The sequence below is a fragment of the Chiloscyllium punctatum genome, chromosome 3 (genome assembly GCF_047496795.1).
Source record: "Chiloscyllium punctatum isolate Juve2018m chromosome 3, sChiPun1.3, whole genome shotgun sequence".
Classification (NCBI taxonomy): domain Eukaryota; kingdom Metazoa; phylum Chordata; class Chondrichthyes; order Orectolobiformes; family Hemiscylliidae; genus Chiloscyllium; species Chiloscyllium punctatum.
In genome coordinates this window covers 18714033-18737993 of record NC_092741.1, presented here as the reverse complement: position 1 = coordinate 18737993, position 23961 = coordinate 18714033, and the positions used below count along the sequence as shown (strand labels likewise).

Below are 23961 nucleotides of genomic sequence, written 5' to 3'. Positions count from 1 at the left end.
GTGTTGGATGCTGGGTCTGTGTTGGACGCTGGGACTGTGTTAGATGGTGGGACTGTGTTACATGCAGGGACTGTGTTTGATGAGGGGACAGTGTTTGATGCTGGGTCTGTGTTGGATGCTGGGTCTGTGTTGGACACTGGGACTGTGTTAGATGGTGGGACTGTGTTTGATGCGGGCACAGTGTTTGATGCTGGGACTGTGTTTGATGCAGGGATTGTGTTAGATGGTTGGACTGTGTTAGATGCTGCGACTGTGTTACATGCAGGGACTGTGTTTGATGCTGGGACAGTGTTAGATGCTGGTACAGTGTTAGATGCGGGGACTGTGTTAGATGGTGGGAATGTGTTAGATGCAGGGACTGTGTTACATGCGGGGACTGTGTTTGATGCGGGGACTGTGTTAGATGCTGGGACTGTGTTTGATGCAGGGACTGTGTTTGATGCTGGGACTGTGTTACATGCAGGGACTGTGTTTGATGTTGGGATTGTGTTGGATGCTGGGTCTGTGTTGGATGCTGGGTCTGTGTTGGACGCTGGGACTGTGTTAGATGGTGGGACTGTGTTACATGCAGGGACAGTGTTTGATGCGGGGACAGTGTTTGATGCGGGGACAGTGTTTGATGCTGGGACTGTGTTTGATGCTGGGACTGTGTTTGATGCAGGGACTGTATTAGATGCTGGGACTGTGTTACATGCAGGGACTGTGTTTGATGTTGGGATTGTTTTGGATGCTGGGTCTGTGTTGGATGCTGGGTCTGTGTTGGATGCTGGCACTGTGTTAGATGGTGGGACTGTGTTTGATGCAGGGACTGTGTTACATGCATGGACCGTGTTTGATGTTGGGATTGTGTTGGTTGCTGGGACTGTGTTCGATGGTGGGACTGTGTTACATGCGGGGACTGTGTTTGATGCGGGGACTGTGTTAGATGCTGGGACTGTGTTAGATGCTGGGACTGTGTTTGATGCTGGGACTGTGTTCGATGCAGGGACTGTGTTAGATGTTGGGACTGTGTTACATGCAGGGTCTGTGTTGGATGCTGGGTCTGTGTTGGATGCTGGGTCTGTGTTGGATGCTGGGTCTGTGTTGGATGCTGGGTCTGTGTTGGATGCTGCGACTGTGTTAGATGGTGGGACTGTGTTACATGCAGGGTCTGTGTTTGATGCGGGGACTGTGTTTGATGCTTGGACTGTGTTAGATGCTGGGACTGTGTTTGATGCAGGGACTGTGTTAAATGTGGGAACTGTGTTAGATGCTGAGACTGTGTTAGATGCTGGGACTATGTTAGATGCTGGGACTATGTTAGATGCTGGGACTGTGTTAAATGCTGGGACTGTTTTTGATGCTGGGACTGTGTTCGATGCAGGGACTGTGTTAGATGCTGAGACTGTGCTTGTTGCAGGGTCTGTATTAGATGCTTGGACTGTGTTAGATGCTGGGACTGTGTTTGTTGCGGGGACTGTGTTTGATGCTGGGACTGTATTAGATGCTGGTACTGTGTTTAGTGCAGGGACTGTGTTAAATGTTGGGACCGTGTTTGTTATGGGGTCCGTGTTTGATGCTGAGGCTGTGTTTGATGTGGGGACTGTGTTTGATGCTGGGATTACATTAATGCTGGGACTGTGTTTGACATTCAGACTGTGTTTGATGCAGGGACTGTGTTGGATGCTGGGACCGTGTTTGTTGTGGGGACCGTGTTTGATGCTGAGGCTGTGTTTGATGTGGGGACTGTGTTTGATGCTGGGATTGCATCGATGCTGGGACTGTGTTTGACATTCAGACTGTGTGTAATGCAGGGACTGTGTTGGATGCTGGGACTATGTTTGAAGCTGGGACTATGTTTGATGTGAAGACTGTGTTTGATGCTGGAGGGATGTTTGATGCAGGGACTGTGTTTGATGCAGGGACTGTGTGTGATGCAGGGACTATGTTTGATGTTGGGACTGTGTTTGTTATTGTAACTGTGTTTGATACAAAGAGAAAAGAACAAAGATAATTTACAGCCCAGGAACAGGCCCTTCGGCCCTCCAAGCCTGAGCCGATCCAAATCTACTGTCTAAACCTGTCGGTCAATTCCTAAGCATCTGTATCCCTCTGCTCCCCACCTACTCGTGCATCTGTTCAGACGCATCTTAAATGAGTCTAACGTGCCAGTATCAACACAATCCCAGGATCAAACACAGTCCACCTTTGCTGGCAATGCATTCCAGGCACCGACCACCCTCTGTGTGAAGTACTTGATGTGTGTATTCCCCTTAAACTTTCCACCTCTCATCTCTCATTATTGAATTCCTCACCCTGGGGAGAAAGCTTGTCTCTATCCACCCTGTCTATACCCTTCATGGTTTTGTAAACCTCAATCAGGTCCCCCCTCAATCTCCTTTTTTCTAACGATAATAAACCTAACCACCTCAACCTCTCTTCATAGCTAGCACCTTCCATCCCAGGCAACATCCTCGTAAAGCTTCTCTGCGCACACTCCAAAGCGTCCACATCCTTTTTGTTATGTGGCGACCAGAACTGTACACAGTATTCTAAATGTGGCCGAACCAATGTCTTGTACAATTTTAACATGACTTGCCAGCTCTTATACTCAATACCCCGTCCAATGAAGGCAAGCATACTATATGCATTCTTGGTCACTCTATCCACCTGTGTAGCAACCTTCAGGGTACAATGAACCTGCACTCCCAGATCCCTCTGCCCATCAACTTTTTCCAAGGCTCTTCCGTTTACAGTATAGTTCGCTCTAGAATTAGACTTCCCAAAATGCATCACCTCACATTTGTCTAGATTGAACTCCATCTGCCACTTTTCCACCCAACTTTCCAGTCTTTGTATATTCTCCTGTATTCTCTGACAGTCCCTTATGCTTTCTGCTACTCCACCAATCTTTGTGTCATACAGAGACTGTGTTAGATGCTGGGACTGTGTTTGGCGCAGGGACTGTGTTTGGCGCAGGGACTGTGTTTGGCGCGGGGACTGTGTTTGGCGGGGGGACTGTGTTTGGCGCGGGGACTGTGTTTGGCGCGGGGACTGTGTTTGATGCGGGGACTGTTTGGTGCTGGGACTGTGTTTGGTACTGGGACTGTGTTTGGTGCTGGGACTGTGTTTGGTGCTGGGACTGTGTTTGGTGCTGGGACTGTGTTTGGTGCGGGGACTGTGTTTGGTGCTGGGACTGTGTTTGGTGCTGGGACTGTGTTTGGTGCGGGGACTGTGTTTGATGCGGAGACTGTGTTTAATGCGGGGACTGTGTTTGATGCGGGGACTGTGTTTGATGCGGGGACTGTGTTTGGTGCTGTGCCTGTGTTTTGATGGGTGGAAGCTAACGTAACCTATCCCTCTCAGGACACCAGTTATAGCTGGAGGTCTCTTTGTGATCAACAAAGCCTGGTTTAACCATCTCGGGAAGTATGACACTGCGATGGACATCTGGGGCGGTGAGAACTTTGGTAAGATGTGGGTGGGGAGATACTGAAGGTCACCGGCCCCCCGTGGATGGGGACACATCACAGTTTGCGTTATTATTGTATTGTAGGAGCTGCAGGGTGATTGGAGGCCAAATCCAACAGGCAGTAGGTCATGGCTGATCTGTATGGAATTAGCTTCTCCAATCCATGTTCTGTCCAGTTTTTTTCATACAAGTGCGGGATCTGGGTGTCAGTAGCTTTTATTCAGCTCCACTCTGCACTGTTTCTGACCCACCGTGAGGAGCTGGTATCTGGCCCTCCTGTTTGAGTGGTGCTTTAATTAAACGCAGCCTCTGCCCAATCACAGGGCAGTTCAGAGTCAACCCCATTGGCTCTGGGCCTGGAGTCACCTGTTGGCCGCACCCAGTAATGATGTCAGACTCCCCTCAACATGGGTGAGCCAGGGACGGCAGGATTGCTGGAGAAACTCAGCAGGTCTGCATGTGCCCGCGGTGAGAGAGGAGCAGAGTTAATGTTTCGAGTCCAGTGGCCCTTCCTCCAGCACTTGCTGTTTTAGTTTCCAATCTCCAGCATCCGCAGTTTGATGTTTTGTTTTAGGGAGATTAGTAAATCCGTTTGATCAGAGCTGACTGCTTTTCAGCACTTTCACTGATTCCAGATAGAGACATAGAGAGGTACAGCACGGAAACAGATCTTTCGCTCCAACTCATCAATGTCGACCAGCAAGTCCCACTTGCCAGCACCCAGCCCATATCCCTCCAAACCCTTCCTATCCATATACCCATCCAAATGCCTCTTAAATGTTCCATTTGTACCAGCCTCCACCACATCCTCTGGCAGCTCATTCCACACACGTACCACCCTCTGTATGAAAAAGTTGCCCCTTAGGTCTCTTTTATATCTTTCCACTCTCACCCTAAACCTATGCCCTCTAGTTCTGGACACCCCGACCCCAGGGAAAAGACTGTCTGTTTATTCTTGGTAAAAACAATGACTGCAGATGCTGGAAACCAGATTCTGGATTAGCGGTGCTGGAAGAGCACAGCAGTTCAGGCAGCATCCAAGGAGCTTCGAAATCGATGTTTCGGGCAAAAGGCTTTTGCCCGAAACGTCGATTTTGAAGCTCCTTGGATGCTGCCTGAACTGCTGTGCTCTTCCAGCACCGCTAATCCAGATGTCTGTTTATTCTACCCATGCCCCTTATTATTTTATAAACCTCAATAAGGTGATGCTCCAGAGAAAACAGCCCCAGCCTGTTCAGCCTCTCCCTGTAGCTCAAATCCTCCAACCCTGGCAACATCCTTGGAAATCTTTTCTGAACCCTTTCAAGATTAACAGCGTCCTTCCTGTAGCAGAGAGTCCAGAATTGCACAGAGTATTCCAAAAGTGTTTAATCCCAGATGTTGAAATGGTGTTTCAATGCTCCCAGTGTTGGAGAGGGTTTTAATGCTGGGGAAGGGCTGATCTAATACGCTGAGAGACAAGCTGGTAGTTGGATCAGAATGTGGTGTGGCCTATTCAGAGCAGCACCAAACCCAGTACCCTGTCCACAGGACCCTCAGGAATAGCCCATTCAGCCCCCTGAGTCCAGATTAGAGTGGTGTTGGAGTGATGCTTTAGAGAACATCTCCGAGACACCCGCACCAATCAACCAAACCGCCCCGTGGCCCAACATTTCAACTCCCCCTCCCACTCTGCCGAGGACATGGAGGTCCTGGGCCTCCTTCACCGCCGCTCCCTCACCACCAGACGCCTGGAGGAAGAACGCCTCATCTTCCGCCTCGGAACACTTCAACCCCAGGGCATCCATGTGGACTTCAACAGTTTCCTCATTTCCCCTTCCCCCACCTCATCCTAGTTCCAAACTTCCAGCTCAGTTACTGTCTCCATGACTTGTCCGGACTTGTCCTACCTGCCTATCTCCTTTTCCACCTATCCACCCTCTCCTCCTTGACCTATCACCTTCATCCCCTCCCCCACTCACCCATTGTACTCTATACTACTCTCTCCCCACCCCCACCCTCCTCTAGCTTATCTCTCCACGCTTCAGGCTCACTGCCTTTATTCCTGATGAAGGACTTTTGCCTGAAATGTCAATTTCGAAGTTACTTGGATGCTGCCTGAACTGCTGTGCTTTTCCAGCATCATCCTAATCTAGACTCTGGTTTCTAGCATCTTCAGCCCTCACTTGCGCCATTCAGCCCCTTCAGCCTGCTCCCCCATTCCATCGGATCATGGCTGACATCCACTTTTCCCTGTCATTCCTCAATTGATCCAGGATCTGTCCCAGTCTTAAACATACACAACACTCTGTCCCGCAGCTCGCTGGGGTAGGGGTGGGGCAGAGGGTGGAGCGAGGGTGTGGGGTGAGGGGGTGGGATGGGGATGGGGTAGGGGATGGGGCAGAGGGTGGGGTGAGGTGAGGGGGTGGTGCAGAGGGTGGGGTGAGGAGCTGGGGTAGGGTCTGGGGCAGAGGGTGGTGAGAGGGTCTGGGGTAGGGGGTGGGGCAGAGGGTGGGTGAGGGGCTGGGGCAGAGGGTGGGGTGAGGGGCTGGGGTAGGGGATGGGGCAGAGAGTGGTGTGAGGGTCTGGGGTAGGGGGTGAGGTAAGGGGTGGGGCAGAGGGTGGGGTGAGGGGCTGGGGTGAGGGGCTGGGGTAGGGGGTGGGGTGAGGGGCTGGGGTAGGGGTGGGGCGAGGGGCTGGGGTAGGGGATGGGGCAGAGGGTGGGGTGGGGAGCTGGGGTCAGGGGTAGGGTAGGGGGTGGGGTGAGGGGCTGGGGTAGGGGGTGGGGCAGAGGGTAGGGTGAGGGGCTGGGGTAGGGGGTGGGGCAGAGGGTGGGGTGAGGGGCTGGGGTAGGGGGTGGGGCAGAGCGTGGGGTGAGGGGCTGGGGCAGAGGGTAGGGTGAGGGGCTGGGGTAGGTGGTGGGGCAGAGGGTGGGGTGAGGGGCTGGGGTAGGGGGTGGGGCAGAGGGTGGGGCAAGGGGATGGGGTAGGGGATGGGGCAGAGGGTGGGTTGGGGGCTGGGGTAGGGGGGGTGGGGCAGAGGGTGGGGGGAGGGGGTGGGGTGAGGGGCTGGTGTAGGGGGTGGGGTGAGGGGCTGGGGTAGGGGGTGGGGCAGAGGGTGGGGTAGGGGGTGGGGCGAGGGTTGGGGTAGGGGCTGGGGTAGGAGGGTGGGGCAGAGGGTGGGGCGAGGGGGTGGGGTAGGGGCTGGGGTAGGAGGGTGGGGCAGAGGGTGGGGTGAGGGGCTGGGGTAGGGGGTGGGGTAGGGGGTGGGGCAGAGGGTAGGGTGAGGGGCTGGGGTAGGGGGTGGGGCAGAGGGTGGGGTGAGGGGCTGGGGTAGGGGGTGGGGCAGAGGGTGGGGTGAGGGGCTGGGGTAGGGGCTGGGGCAGAGGGTGGGGTGAGGGGCTGGGGTAGGGGGTGGGGCAGAGGGTGGGGCAAGGGGCTGGGGTAGGGGATGGGGCAGAGGGTGGGGTGGGGGGCTGGGGTAGGGGTGGGGCAGAGGGTGGGGTGAGGGGTTGGGGTAGGGGGTGGGTCAGAGGGTGGGGCGACAGGGTGGGGTAGGGGGTGGGGCGAGGGTTGGGGTAGGGTGGGGCAGAGGGTGGGGCGAGGGGGTGGGGTAGGGGGTGGGGCAGAGGGTGGGGTGAGGGGCTGGGGTAGGGGGATGGGGCAGAGGGTGGGGTAGGGGCTGGGCTAGGGGGTGGGGCAGGGGGTGGGGTGAGGGGGTGGGGCAAGGGTGAGGTGAGGGGCTGGGGTAGGGGGAGTGGACATGGAACCATGTGGAGCCGTTGGAGCCGGATGGGCTGAATGGCCTGACTCTGCTATGCTGTGTAACTCTCTCAGAGATGTCCTTCCGAGTGTGGATGTGTGGTGGGACCCTGGAGATCATCCCATGCAGTCGGGTGGGCCATGTCTTCCGCAAGAAACATCCTTACGTCTTCCCAGATGGTAACGCTAACACCTACATCAGGTACCTCCCTGGCCTGTGGGCGGGGGCGGGGCGGGGGTGGGGAGGGGGGTGGGGGGGGGGGCGGGGGTGGGGCGGGGGTGGGGAGGGGGGTGGGGGGGGGCGGGGGTGGGGAGGGGGGTGGGGGGCGAGGCGGGGCGGGGAGGGGAGGGGAGGGGAGGGGGTTTTTTACGGGGGCCTGTCTGGGCAAATAGAATTTCTCTCTCTCTTCAGTGAGAACTACATCATTTTATAAACAGGGCACTCGGACAGGGGTCTCGGACGGGGCTCACAGACGGGGCACACGGACGGGGCACACGGACAGGGATCAGATCACGGACGGGGCACTCGGACGGGGCACACGGACGGGGCACACGGACGGGGCACACGGACGGGGCTCACGGACGGGGCACACGGACGGGGCACACGGACAGGGCACACGGACGGGGCACACGGACAGGGATCAGATCACGGACGGGGCACTCGGACGGGACACACGGACGGGGCACTCGGACGGGGCTCACAGACGGGGCACACGGACGGGGCACACGGACGGGGCACACGGACGGGGCACACGGACGGGGCTCACGGACGGGGCACACGGACGGGGCACACGGACAGGGCACACGGACGGGGCACACGGACAGGGATCAGATCACGGACGGGGCACTCGGACGGGACACACGGACGGGGCACTCGGACGGGGCTCACAGACGGGGCACACGGACGGGGCACACGGACGGGGCACACGGACGGGGCACACGGACGGGGCTCACGGACGGGGCACACGGACGGGGCACACGGACAGGGCACACGGACGGGGTACAGGGACGGGGCACACAGACAGGGATCACGGACAGGGCACACGGACAGGGCACACGGACAGGGATCACGGACAGGGCACACGGACAGGGCACACGGACAGGGCACTCGGACAGGGCACACGGACAGGGATCAGATCACGGACGGGGCACTCGGACGGGACACACGGACGGGGCACTCGGACGGGGCTCACAGACGGGGCACACGGACGGGGCACACGGACGGGGCACACGGACGGGGCACACGGACGGGGCTCACGGACGGGGCACACGGACGGGGCACACGGACAGGGCACACGGACGGGGTACAGGGACGGGGCACACAGACAGGGATCACGGACAGGGCACACGGACAGGGCACACGGACAGGGCACACGGACAGGGCACTCGGACAGGGCACACGGACAGGGCACACGGACAGGCACACGGACAGGGCACTCGGACAGGGCACTCGGACAGGGCACACGGACGGGGCACACGGACGGGGATCGCGGACAGGGCTCACGGACAGGGCACACGGACAGGGATCACGGACAGGGCTCAGGGACAGGGGTCTCGGACAGGGCACACGGACAGGGCACTCGGACAGGGCACTCGGACAGGGATCACGGACAGGGCACACGGACAGGGCACACGGACAGGGCTCACGGACAGGGCACACGGACAGGGCACACGGACAGGGCACACGGACAGGGCACACGGACAGGGCTCACAGACAGGGATCACGGACGGGGCACTCGGACAGGGCTCACGGACAGGGCTCACGGACAGGGCACACGGACAGGGCACTCGGACAGGGCTCACGGACAGGGATCACGGACAGGGCTCACGGACAGGGCTCACGGACAGGGCAGTCAGACAGGGCTCAGGGATAGGGCACTCGGACAGGGCTCACGGACGGGGCACACGGACGGGGCACACGGACAGGGCACACGGACGGGGTACAGGGACGGGGCACACAGACAGGGATCACGGACAGGGCACACGGACGAGGCACTCGGACAGGGCACACGGACGGGGCTCACGGACGGGGCACACGGACGGGGCTCACGGACGAGGCACTCGGACAGGGCACACGGACGGGGCTCACGGGCAGGGCACACGGACAGGCACACGGACAGGGATCACGGACAGGGATCTCGGACAGGGCACACGGACAGGGCTCACGGACGGGGCACACGGACAGGGCTCACGGACAGGGATCACGGACAGGGCACACGGACGGGGCACACGGACGGGGCACACGGACAGGGCACTCGGACAGGGCACACGGACAGGGATCAGATCACGGACGGGGCACTCGGACGGGACACACGGACGGGGCACTCGGACGGGGCTCACAGACGGGGCACACGGACGGGGCACACGGACGGGGCACACGGACGGGGCTCACGGACGGGGCACACGGACGGGGCACACGGACAGGGCACACGGACGGGGTACAGGGACGGGGCACACAGACAGGGATCACGGACAGGGCACACGGACAGGGCACACGGACAGGGCACTCGGACAGGGCACTCGGACAGGGCACACGGACAGGGCACACGGACAGGCACACGGACAGGGCACTCGGACAGGGCACTCGGACAGGGCACACGGACGGGGCACACGGACGGGGCACACGGACGGGGCACTCGGACGGGGCACACGGACGGGGCACACGGACGGGGATCGCGGACAGGGCTCACGGACAGGGCTCACGGACAGGGATCACGGACAGGGCTCACGGACAGGGCACACGGACGAGGCACTCGGACAGGGCTCACGGACAGGGCACACGGACAGGGCACACGGACAGGGCACACGGACAGGGCACTCGGACAGGGCTCACGGACAGGGCACTCGGACAGGGCTCACGGACAGGGCACACGGACAGGGCACACGGACAGGGCACTCGGACAGGGCTCACGGACATGGCTCACGGACAGGGCTCACGGACAGTGCACACGGACAGGGCACACGGATGAGGCACTTGGACAGGGCTCACGGACAGGGCACACGGACAGGGATCACGGACAGGGCACACGGACAGGGCACACGGACAGGGCACACGGACAGGGCACATGGACGAGGCACTCGGACAGGGCACACGGACAGGGCACACGGACGAGGCACTCGGACAGGGCACACGGACAGGGCACACGGACGAGGCACTCGGACAGGGCTCACGGACAGGGCTCACGGACAGGGCACACGGACGGGGCCACGGACGGGGCTCACGGACGGGGCACACGGACGGGGCTCACGGACGGGGCTCACGGACAGGGCACACGGACAGGGCACACGGACAGGGATCACGGACAGGGCACACGGACAGGGCACACGGACAGGGCACTCGGACAGGGCACACGGACAGGGCACACGGACAGGCACACGGACAGGGCACTCGGACAGGGCACTCGGACAGGGCACACGGACGGGGCACACGGACGGGGCACACGGACGGGGCACTCGGACGGGGCACACGGACGGGGCACACGGACGGGGCACACGGACGGGGATCGCGGACAGGGCTCACGGACAGGGCTCACGGACAGGGATCACGGACAGGGCTCACGGACAGGGCACACGGACGAGGCACTCGGACAGGGCTCACGGACAGGGCACACGGACAGGGCACACGGACAGGGCTCACGGACAGGGCTCACGGACAGGGCTCACGGACAGGGCTCACGGACAGGGCACACGGACAGGGCACTCGGACAGGGCTCACGGACAGGGCTCACGGACAGGGCTCACGGACAGTGCACACGGACAGGGCTCACGGACAGGGCTCACGGACGGGGCACACGGACGGGGCCACGGACGGGGCTCACGGACAGGGCTCACGGACAGGGCACACGGACAGGGCTCACGGACAGGGCACATGGACGAGGCACTCGGACAGGGCTCACGGACAGGGATCACGGACAGGGCACACGGACAGGGATCACGGACAGGGCTCACGGACGGGGCTCACGGACAGGGCACACAGACGGGGCTCACGGACAGGGCACACGGACAGGGCACACGGACAGGGCTCACGGACGGGGCTCACGGACGGGGCACACAGACGGGGCTCACGGACGGGGCACACGGACGGGGCTCACGGACAGGGCACACAGACGGGGCACACGGACGGGGCTCACGGACGGGGCACACGGACGGGGCCACGGACGGGGCACACGGACAGGGCACACGGACGGGGCACACGGACGCGGCTCACGGACGGGGCACTCGGACAAGGATCACGGACGGGGCACACGGACGGGGCTCACGGACGGGGCTCACGGACAGGGATCACGGACGGGGCACACGGACAGGGCACACGGACGGGGCACACGGACAGGGCACATGGACAGGGCACACGGACAGGGCACACGGACAGGGATCACGCACAGGGCACACGGACAGGGCACACGGACAGGGCACACGGACAGGGATCACGGACGGGGCACATGGACAGGGCACACGGACAGGGCACTCGGACAGGGATCACCGACGGGGATCACGGACGGGGCACACGGACAGGGCACACGGACAGGGCACACAGACAGGGCACACGGACAGGGCACACGGGCAGGGATCACGGACAGGGCACACGGACAGGGCACACGGACAGGGCACACGGACAGGGCACACGGGCAGGGATCACGGACAGGGATCACGGACAGGGCACACGGACAGGGCACACGGACAGGGCACACGGACGGGGCACACGGACGGGGCACACGGACGGGGCTCACGGACAGGGCACACGGACAGGGCACACGGACGGGGCTCACGGACGAGGCACTCGGACAGGGCACACGGACGGGGCACACGGACGGGGCACACGGACAGGGATCACGGACAGGGCACACGGACAGGCACACGGACAGGGATCACGGACAGGGATCTCGGACAGGGCACACGGACAGGGCACAAGGACGGGGCACACGGACGGGGCACACGGACAGGGCACTCGGACAGGGCACACGGACAGGGATCAGATCACGGACGGGGCACTCGGACGGGGCTCACGGACGGGGCACTCGGACGGGGCTCACAGACGGGGCACACGGACGGGGCACACGGACGGGGCACACGGACGGGGCTCACGGACGGGGCACACGGACGGGGCACACGGACAGGGCACACGGACGGGGTACAGGGACGGGGCACACAGACAGGGATCACGGACAGGGCACACGGACAGGGCACACGGACAGGGATCACGGACAGGGCACACGGACAGGGCACACGGACAGGGCACTCGGACAGGGCACACGGACAGGGCACACGGACAGGCACACGGACAGGGCACTCGGACAGGGCACTCGGACAGGGCACACGGACGGGGCACACGGACAAGGATCACGGACGGGGCACACGGACGGGGCACACGGACGAGGCACTCGGACAGGGCTCACGGACAGGGCACACGGACAGGGCACACGGACAGGGCTCACGGACAGGGCACACGGACAGGGCACACGGACAGGGCACTCGGACAGGGCTCACGGACAGGGCTCACGGACAGGGCACTCGGACAGGGCTCACGGACAGGGCTCACGGACAGGGATCACGGACAGGGCACACGGACAGGGCACACGGACAGGGCACACGGACAGGGCACACGGACGAGGCACTCGGACAGGGCTCACGGACAGTGCACACGGACAGGGCACACGGACGGGGCTCACGGACAGGGCTCACGGACAGGGCACACGGACAGGGATCACGGACAGGGCACACGGACAGGGCACACGGACAGGGCACACGGACGAGGCACTCGGACAGGGCACACGGACAGGGCACACGGACGAGGCACTCGGACAGGGCACACGGACAGGGCACACGGACGAGGCACTCGGACAGGGCTCACGGACAGGGCTCACGGACAGGGCACACGGACGGGGCCACGGACGGGGCTCACGGACAGGGCACACGGACGGGGCTCACGGACGGGGCTCACGGACAGGGCACACGGACAGGGCACACGGACAGGGATCACGGACAGGGCACACGGACAGGGCACACGGACAGGGCACACGGACAGGGCACTCGGACAGGGCACACGGACAGGGCACACGGACAGGCACACGGACAGGGCACTCGGACAGGGCACACGGACGGGGCACACGGACGGGGCACACGGACGGGGCACTCGGACGGGGCACACGGACGGGGCACACGGACGGGGCACACGGACGGGGATCGCGGACAGGGCTCACGGACAGGGCTCACGGACAGGGATCACGGACAGGGCTCACGGACAGGGCACACGGACAGGGCTCACGGACAGGGCACACGGACAGGGCACTCGGACAGGGCTCACGGACAGGGCTCACGGACAGGGCTCACGGACAGTGCACACGGACGAGGCACTCGGACAGGGCTCACGGACAGGGCACACGGACAGGGCACACGGACAGGGCACTCGGACAGGGCTCACGGACAGGGCTCACGGACAGGGCTCACGGACAGGGCACACGGACAGGGCACACGGACAGGGCACTCGGACAGGGCTCACGGACAGGGCACACGGACAGGGCACACGGACGAGGCACTCGGACAGGGCTCACGGACAGGGCACACGGACAGGGCACACGGACAGGGCACTCGGACAGGGCTCACGGACAGGGCTCACGGACAGGGCTCACGGACAGTGCACACGGACAGGGCTCACGGACAGGGCTCACGGACAGGGCACACGGACGGGGCCACGGACGGGGCTCACGGACGGGGCACACGGACGGGGCTCACGGACAGGGCACACGGACGGGGCACACGGACGGGGCTCACGGACGGGGCACTCGGACAAGGATCACGGACGGGGCACACGGACAGGGCACACGGACGGGGCTCACGGACAGGGCACACGGACGGGGCTCACGGACGGGGCACACGGACAGGGCACACGGACGGGGCACACGGACGGGGCTCACGGACGGGGCACTCGGACAAGGATCACGGACGGGGCACACGGACGGGGCTCACGGACAGGGATCACGGACGGGGCACACGGACAGGGCACACGGACGGGGCACACGGACAGGGCACATGGACAGGGCACACGGACAGGGCACACGGACAGGGATCACGCACAGGGCACACGGACAGGGCACACGGACAGGGCACACGGACAGGGATCACCGACAGGGCACACGGACAGGGATCACCGACAGGGATCACGGACGGGGCACATGGACAGGGCACACGGACAGGGCACTCGGACAGGGATCACCGACGGGGATCACGGACGGGGCACACGGACAGGGCACACGGACAGGGCACACAGACAGGGCACACGGACAGGGCACACGGGCAGGGATCACGGACAGGGCACACGGACAGGGCACACGGACAGGGCACACGGACAGGGCACACGGGCAGGGATCACGGACAGGGCACACGGACAGGGCACACGGACAGGGCACTCGGACAGGGATCACCGAAGGGGATCACGGACGGGGCACACGGACAGGGCACACGGACAGGGCACACAGACAGGGCACACGGGCAGGGATCACGGACAGGGCACACGGACAGGGCACACGGACGGGGCACACGGACGGGGCTCACGGACAGGGCACACGGACAGGGCACACGGACAGGGCACACGGACAGGGCACACGGGCAGGGCACTCGGACAGGGCACATGGACAGTGCACACGGACAGGGCACACGGACGAGGCACTCGGACAGGGCTCACGGACAGGGCTCACGGACAGGGCACACGGACAGGGCACACGGACGAGGCACTCGGACAGGGCTCACGGACAGGGCACACGGACAGGGATCACGGACAGGGCACACGGACGGGGCCACGGATGTGGCACACGGACGGGGCACTCGGACGGGGCACACGGACAGGGATCACGGACAGGGCACACGGACGGGGCCACGGATGTGGCACACGGACAGGGCACACGGACGGGGCCACGGATGTGGCACTCGGACGGGGCTCACGGATGGGGCACACGGACGGGGCACACGGACGGGGCACACGGACGGGTCACACGGACGGGGCTCACGGACAGGGCGCACGGACAGGGCTCTCGGACAGGGCTCACGGACAGGGCACACGGACAGGGATCACGGACAGGGCACACGGACGGGGCCACGGATGTGGCACACGGACGGGGCACTCGGACGGGGCACACGTACGGGGCACTCGGACGGGGCTCACGGATGGGGCACACGGACGGGGCACACGGACGGGGCACACGGACGGGTCACACGGACGGGGCTCACGGACAGGGCGCACGGACAGGGCACACGGACAGGGCACACGGACAGGGATCACGGACAGGGCACTCGGACAGGGCACACGGACAGGGCACACGGACAGGGCACACGGACAGGGCACACGGACAGGGCACACGGACGGGGCACACGGACGGGGCACACGGACGGGGCTCACGGACGGGGCACACGGACGGCGCACACGGACGGGGCACACGGACAGGGCTCACGGACAGGGCACACGGACAGGGCACACGGACAGGGCACACGGACAGGGCACTCGCCATATTTTACAAGCAGCCATTCGGAGTTAGCTTCTGCCTGATGGTGGCTTTGGGATCCAAAGGGAACAACAATCAGTCTCTCTCTCACACACAGACACACAGACACATACACACAGACACACACACACACACACACACACACAGACACAGACACACAGGCACACACAGACACACACAGACACACATGAACACACACACAGACACACACACAGACATACACAGACAGACACACACAGACACAGACACAGGCACACGCACACACAGAGACACACACACAGAGACACACACACACACAGACACACACACACACACAGACATACACACACACACATACAAACACACACACACGTACACACACACATACAAACACACACACACATATATACAAACACACACACACATAAATACACACAGACACACACACTCGCACACACACACAGACACACGCATGCGCACACACAGACACACACATGCACGCACACACACACAGCCACACACACACATATACACACACACATACACACACACATGCACACACACACATACACACACACATATATACAAACACACACATACGCACGCACACACAGACACACACACACACATACACACACACAGACAAACACGCGCACACACAGACACACGCATGCACACACACACAGACACACCCACAGACACACACGCATGCACACACACAGACACACACACACACAGACACACACACACATACGCACACACACTCATACACACACAGACACACACCGACACACACACACATACATGCACACACAGACACACACGCATGCACACACACAGACACACACACGTATGCGCACACACACAGACACACACACACAGACAGACACACACAGACACACACACACATACACACACACACACACACATACACAAACGCACACACACAGTTAACTGAATGTGGAATATATACCCTGCTTCTCCCACATTCTCCTCAATTAACACTGTCCCACCCCACCCCACCCCATCCCATCCAATCCATCCCCTCCCCTGCCCCATGTCCTCCCCCTCTCTCCCCTCCCCCTCCCCTCCCCTGCCCCATGTCCTCCCCCTCTCTCCCCTCCTCATCCACCTTCCCCCACTATCGCCCAAATGCCCTTCATACAATCCCTTCCCCTATCCACCCTCCCATACCCCTCCTCCCCCTCGTCCCCCCTCCCCTATCTCCCTCCTCCACCTCCTCCTCTCTCCCCTCCTCGCATCTCCCTCTCCTCGCCTCTCCCCCTCCCCCTCCCCCTCCACCTCTCCCCCTCCTCCCCAACCCTCTCCTCCCCTCTCCCACTCCTCCTCCCTCTCCTCTCACCATCCTCCCCCTCCTCCCTCCTTCCCTCTCCCCCTCCTTCCCTCTGCCCCTCCTTCTCTCTCCCCCTCCCCTCTCTTCTCCTTCCCCTCCTCTCCTCCTCCTGTCTGTTCCCTTCCACATCACTCCGCTCCCCCCTCCCGCCATGACACTCTGACCTGCACCCCCCCCCCTCTCTGTCTTACAGAAACACCGAGCGTACCGTCGAGGTCTGGATGGATGAGTATAAACGGTTTTATTATGCAGCCCGGCCTTCTGCCAAGGGACGGCCTTATGGAGAGTAAGTGTTCAATGTCTCCGAGCGTTCGACAGAACTCTCTATCAATATTCACCAAAGGGAGGGGATTGGTGCAGGAAGCTCTCAGGATCATAAAACATGGAAAAATACAGCTCAGAACAGGCCCTTTGACCCACGATGTTGTGCCAAGGATTAATCCTAATGTAAAATACACTAACTTAACCCACACACCCCTCAACTCACTGCTCTCCATGTGCATATCCAGCAGCCGCTTAAATGTCCCCAATGACTCTGTTTCCACCACCACAGCTGGCAACGTATTCCATGCATTCACAACTCTCTGCGTAAAGAACCTACCTCTGACGTCTCCTCTATACCTTTCCCTTAATATCTTAAAACTATGACCCCTTGTACCTGTCAATCCTGTCCTGGGGAAAGGTCTCTGACTATTGACTCTATCTATTCCTCTCATTATTTTGTACACCTCGATCAGGTCTCCTCTCTTCCTCCTTCTCTCCAGAGAGAAAAGTCCGAGCTTATTCAACCTTTCTTCATAAGGCAAGCCCTCCAGTCCAGGCAGCATCCTGGTAAACCTTCTTTGCATCCTCTCCAAAGCCTCTGTATCTTTCCTATAGTAGGGCGACCAGAACGGGACACAATATTCCAAGTGTGGTCTCACCAGGGACTTGTAGATCTGCTGCAAAACCTCGCGGTTCTTAAACTCAATCCCCCGTTAATGAAAGCCAAAACACCAAATGTTTTCTTAACAACCCGAGCCACTTGGGTGGCAACTTTGAGGGATCTATGTAGATTCGATTACTTACAGTGTGGAAACAGGCCCTTCAGCCCAACAAGTCCATACCAACTCTCTGAAGAGCAACCCACCCAGACCCATTCCCCTACATTTACCCCTTCACCTAACGCTATGGGAAATTTAGCATGGCCAATTCATCTAACCTGCACATGTTTGGACTGTGGGAGGAAATCGGATCACCCAGAGGAAACCCACGCAGACACGGGGAGAACGTGCAAACTCCACACAGTCAGTTGCCTGAGGCTGGAATCGAACCTGGGACCTTGGTGTTGTGAGGCAGCAGTATAACTACTGATCCACCGTGACACCCAACCTGTACTTGAACACTAAGATTGCTCTGTTCCTCCACACTGCCAAGAATCCTGTCTGTAACCCTATATTCAGCATTCGAGTTCGACCTTCCAAAATGCATCACTTCACATTTATCCAGGTTGAATTCCATCTGCCATTTCTCAGCCCAGTTCTGCATCCTGTCTATGTTGCGCTGCAGCCTGCAGTAGCCCTCTATACTATCGACGGCACATCGAACCTTTGTGTCATCTGCAAATTTACTAACCCACCCCTCAACCTCCTCATCCAAGCCATTTATAAAAACTACAAAGAGCAGAGGCCCAAGAACAGAGCCCTGCGGGACCCCACTCAACACTGACCTCCAGGCAGAATACTTTCCATCTACAACCACTCTCTGCCTTCTGTCAGCCAACCAATTCTGAATCCAGACAGCCAAATCTCCCTGTACCCCATACTTCCTGACTTCGTGAATGAGCCTACCGTGGGGAACCCTATCAAATGCCTTGCTGAAGTCCATATACACCAGATCCACTGCTCGACCTGTCTCGTCACTTCCTCGAAGAACACAATAAGATTTGTGAGGCATGACCTGTCCCTCACAAAGCCATGCTGACTGCCTTTAATCACACTATGTTTTGCCAAATAGTTATAGATCCTATCCCTCAGAATTCTTTCCAAAACCTTGCTGACCACAGACGTAAGACTGACTGGTCTGTAATTGCCAGGGATTTCCATAGTACCCTTCTTGAAAAGAGGAACAACATTCACCTCCTTCCAATCCTCCGGTATGACTCCCGTGAAGAGTGAGGAGGCAAAGATCTTCACCAGCGGCTTAGCAACCTCCTTTCTCGCTTCCCGGAGCAGTCTAGGATAAATCTGGTCTGGGCCTGGGGACTTATCAATCTTTAATGTTTTCCAAAATTTCCAGCACATCCACTTCATCAATCTTGATCTGGTCAAGCCTGTATCCCAGCTCCTCAAAGTTCTCATTCACAACAGGGTCCCTTTCCTTAGAGAAAACTGAAGCAAAATATTCATTTAGGGCGTCCCTTATCTGCTCAGACTCCACGCACAAGTTCACTACGCTATCCCTGATCGGCCCTACCTTCTCCCTCATCATTCTCTTATTCCTCACATGTGAGTAAAACGCCTTTCGGTTCTCCCTAATCCTCCTTGCCAAACCTTTCTCGTGCCCCCTCCTGGCTTTCCTCAGTCCATTTCTGAGTTCCTTTCCATCAAGTCTGTAATCCTCTAACGCTGCGCTAGATCCTTACTTCCTCCACCTTACGTAAGGGACCAACCAAGAAGACCCAGATCATGTACGGGTTGTCTGAACGGGAGCTCTTGGCTCATTTCTCGCACACCCCTCTGTTCTCGTCATCCGAGGTTCCTTAATCTTACCCCTTCTTCCCTGTCTCAAAGGAACAAATTCGTGCATCACTCGCAACAACTGCTCCTTAAACAGTCTCCACACGTCTGCAGTGCCCTTTCTGTGGAACAATTGCTCCCAGTCTGTACTTCGCAATTCCTGTCTGATAGCGTCATAATTTCCTTTTCCCCAATTAAATATCCTCCCTCAGTAATCCCTCCTTTCCCTCTCTAAGGCTATGTTAAATGTTAGGCAGTTGTGATCACTGTCACCAAAGTGCTCTCCCACTGTGAGATCTGACACTTGTCCTGGCTCATTGTCGTGCACCAAATCCAAAATGGCCTCTCCCCTTGTCGGTCTGTCTACATACTGAGTAAGGAAACCCTCCTGAACACACCTGACAAAAACAGCTCCATCCAAACCACCTGCACTAAGGAGGTTCCAGTCGATATTGGGAAAGTTGAAATCACCCATAACAACAATCTGCATTTTTCCAAAATCTGCCCGCCTATGAGATCTTCAATCTCTCTACTGCTATTAGGGGGTCTGTAGAAAGCCCCCAATGAGGTGGCTGCTCCCTCGCTGTTCCTAACTTCCACCCATACGGACTCAGTAGACAAACCTTCCTCAACAACCTTTGTTTCTGTAACTGTGATGCACTCTCAGATTAGCAATGCGATACATCCTCCTCTTTTTCCACCCTCCCTGCTCTTTTTAAACGTTCTAAACCCTGGAACATCTAGGAACCATTCCTGCCCCTGTGAAACCCACGTCTCCGTTACAGCCACAACATCATAGCCCCAAGTACTGATCTATGCTTTAAGTTCACCACTCTTATTTCTGACACTCCTTGAGTTAAAGCAAACACACTTTAACTGATCCCTTTGTTTCATCACGTGAGAAACCTTCTCGACAGATTCACTACATCCTGTCACTGCCCCATCTACAACTGCCCTCCCCCACTCAGATATGTAGCTCTGATTCCCACCCCCCGTCAAAGTAGTTTAAACCCTCCAGAACCACACTGAAGGATTGAGTGTTGAGTTTCTAATTCTGGATTAGTGGTGCTGGAAGAGCACAGCAGTTCAGGCAGCATCCAAGGAGCTTCGAAATTGACGTTTCGGGCAAAAGCCCTTCATCAGGAATAAAGGCAGTGAGCCTGAAGCGTGGAGAGATAAGCTAGAGGGGAGTGGGGGTGGGGAGAGAGTAGCATAGAGTACAATGGGTGAATGGGGGAGGGGATGAAGGTGATAGGTCAAGGAGGAGAAGTTGGAGTGGATAGGTGGACAAGGAGATAGGCAGGTCAGACAAGTCCGGACAAGTCATGGGGACAGTTACTGAGCTGGAAGTTTGGAACTAGGGTGAGGTGGGGGAAGGGGAAATGAGGAAACTGTTGAAGTCCACATTGATGCCTTGGGGTCGAAGTGTTCCGAGGCGGAAGATGAGGCGTTCTTCCTCCAGGCGTCTGGTGGTGAGGGAGCGGCGGTGAAGGAGGCCCAGGACCTCCATGTCCTCGGCAGAGTGGGAGGGGGAGTTGAAATGTTGGGCCACGGGGCGGTTTGGTTGATTGGTGCAGGTGTCCCGGAGATGTTCCCTAAAGCGCTCTGCTAGGAGGTGCCCAGTCTCCCCAATGTAGAGGAGACCGCATCGGGAGCAACGGATACAATAAATGATATTAGCGGATGTGCAAGTAAAACTTTGATGGATGTGGAAGGCTCCTTTAGGGCCTTGGATAGAGGTGAGGGAGGAGGTGTGGGCACAGGTTTTACAGTTCCTGCAGTGGCAGGGGAAAGTGCCAGGATGGGAGGGTGGGTTGTTTGGGGGCGTGGACCTGACCAGGTAGTCACGGAGGGACTTTGCGGAATGCGGAAAGGGCTGGGGAGGGAAATATATCCCTGGTGGTGGGGTCTGTTTGGGGGTGGCAGAAAAGTCGGCAGATGATATGGTTTATGCGAAGGTTGGTACGGTGGAAGGTGAGCACCAGGGGCGTTCTGTCCTTGTTACGGTTGGAGGGGTGGGGTCTGAGGGCGGAGGTGTGGGATGTGGACGAGATGCGTTGGAGGGCATCTTTAACCACGTGGGAAGGGAAATTGCGGTCTCTAAAGAAGGAGGCCATCTGGTGTGTTCTGTGGTGGAACTGGTCCTCCTGGGAGCAGATACAGCGGAGGCGGAGGAATTGGGAATACGGGATGGCGTTTTTGCACGAGGTAGGGTGGGAAGAGGTGTAATCCAGGTAGCTGTGGGAGTCGGTGGGTTTGTAAAAAATGTCAGTGTCAAGTTGGTCGTCATTAATGGAGATGGAGAGGTTCAGGAAGGGGATGGAGGTGTAGAGGGATTGGATATCCATGGTGAAGATGAGGCGTTGGGGGCCAGGGAAACGGAAGTCTTGGAGGAGGTGGAGGGCGTGGGTGGTGTCTTGAACGTATGTGGGGAGTTCCTGGACTAGGGGGGATAGGACAGTGTCGAGGTAGGTAGAGATGAGTTCAGTGGGGCAGGAGCATGCTGAGACAATGGGTCGGCCAGGATGGTCAGGCTTGTGGATCTTGGGAAGGAGGTAGAACCGGGCAGTGCGGGGTTCCCGGACTATGAGGTTGGAAGCTGTGGGTGGGAGATCTCCTGAGGTGATGAGGTTCTGTATGGTCTGGGAGGTGGGGTGGGGTCATGGTTGAGGGGGCAGTAGGAAGAGGTGTCCTCGAGTTGGCGTTTCGCTTCAGCGGTGTAGAGGTCAGTGCGCCAGACTACCACTGCGCCCCCTTTATCCGCTGGCTTAATGGTGAGGTTGGGATTGGAGCAGAGGGATTGGAGGGCTGCGCGTTGGGAGGGTGAGAGGTTGGAGAGGGGGAGGGGGATCGACAGGTTGAGGCGGTTAATGTCCCGGCGGCAGTTGGAAATGAAGAGGTCGAGGGCAGGTAATAGGCCAGCGCGGGGTGTCCAGGTGGATGCAATGTGTTGGAGGTGGGCGAAGGGGTCCTCGGAAGGTGGGCGGGAATCCTGATTGTGAAAGTAAGCTCGGAGGCGGAGGCGACAGAAGAATTGTTCGATGTCACGGCGTGTATTAATTTCATTGATGCGTGGACGGAGGGGGATGAAGGTGAGTCCTTTGCTGAGGACTGATCGTTTGTCCTCAGTGAGGGGGAGGTCTGGGGGGGGGGGGATGGTGAAAACTCGGCAGGGCCGGGAGTTGGGATCTGGTGTGGGTGTGGAGCTGGGAGTGGGGGTGGAACCAGTAACTGGAGTGGGTGTGATGGTGGGGGGAATGGGGGTGGAGTCATGAGCAGGGGTAGTGTTCCCCTTGGGGTTCTGGGGGGTGGGGATAGTGACAGTGGGGTCTGTGGGGGGCGTGTCAGCAGAATGCAGGTGAGTGGCGCTGGTGGGGGCAGAAGTGGTGGTGACCACGGCAATAGGGGTGGCGGGAGTCACACAGCGATGATGTGAAGGGCAAAAGTGATGTCACGTGTGATGCATGAGGAATTGTGAGGGGTGGAAGTGGTTGTGGGGGTGGCCATGATGGGGGTCGGAAGTGACATCATCAATCAGTGTGGGGATGGCAGCTGCATCAGCCGCCTGGCTAATGGTGGGATAGGTTCCGAGGCCAGGGGAATCTTCTGGAATGTTTGAGGAGCGCTGGTTATGGAGGTGGGTGGATAAAAGTTTGTTGTACTTACAGTTTTTGATGTTTGAGATGGAATTGAAATACTGTTTGTTGAGAGTATGAATTCTCCTGAGGATGTTGTACAGAGTGGGTCCTTTGCAATTCTGAGAGAGTGTGGCCCTCAGCTGAGGCAGGGCTGACTGGAGAGAGGTTAGGTGTTGGCGCATTGCTGCAAGCGTGGAGCGGAGGATCCTGAAGGAGAACTGTTGCTGGTGTTTTTGAATCTGTAGTCTGTACTGTTTGTCCTGTTCGGGTCCGAACTCTGCTGGTTTAAAGGTGGTCCGGAGTCCGTGTGGGATGAGTTGGTTACGGAGGCAGGCACTGGGGAAGCGAATGTGGCTGTGGTATCGAGTTTGTTTCACGACATGGTTGAAGAGCTTCAGGGCAGAGGAAATGACCTGAGAGTTGCAGTGGGAGAGGGACTCCCTGAGATTCTTGTAGAGAGAGGAGGAAAACTTCTTCAAGGCAGGCATCCTTGCAAGAGGATTCGCAGTCGGGTTAAAATCAACAAGGTAAAAACAATGACTGCAGATGCTGGAAACCAGATTCTGGATTAGTAGTGCTGGAAGAGCACA

At 59.1% G+C, this 23961-nt stretch overlaps 1 protein-coding gene across 1 annotated transcript in view; it reads left to right on the top strand.

Moving 5' to 3' along the window:
* The window catches only part of galnt14 (UDP-N-acetyl-alpha-D-galactosamine:polypeptide N-acetylgalactosaminyltransferase 14 (GalNAc-T14)), a 316616-nt gene that overhangs the window by 170920 nt on the left and 121735 nt on the right, over positions 1-23961 (top strand). The window contains exons 8-10 of the mRNA XM_072548892.1: positions 3346-3449; positions 7267-7393; positions 17210-17302. Of these exons, the coding sequence (XP_072404993.1) occupies positions 3346-3449; positions 7267-7393; positions 17210-17302 (324 nt within the window). The remainder of the gene's footprint in view (positions 1-3345; positions 3450-7266; positions 7394-17209; positions 17303-23961) is intronic.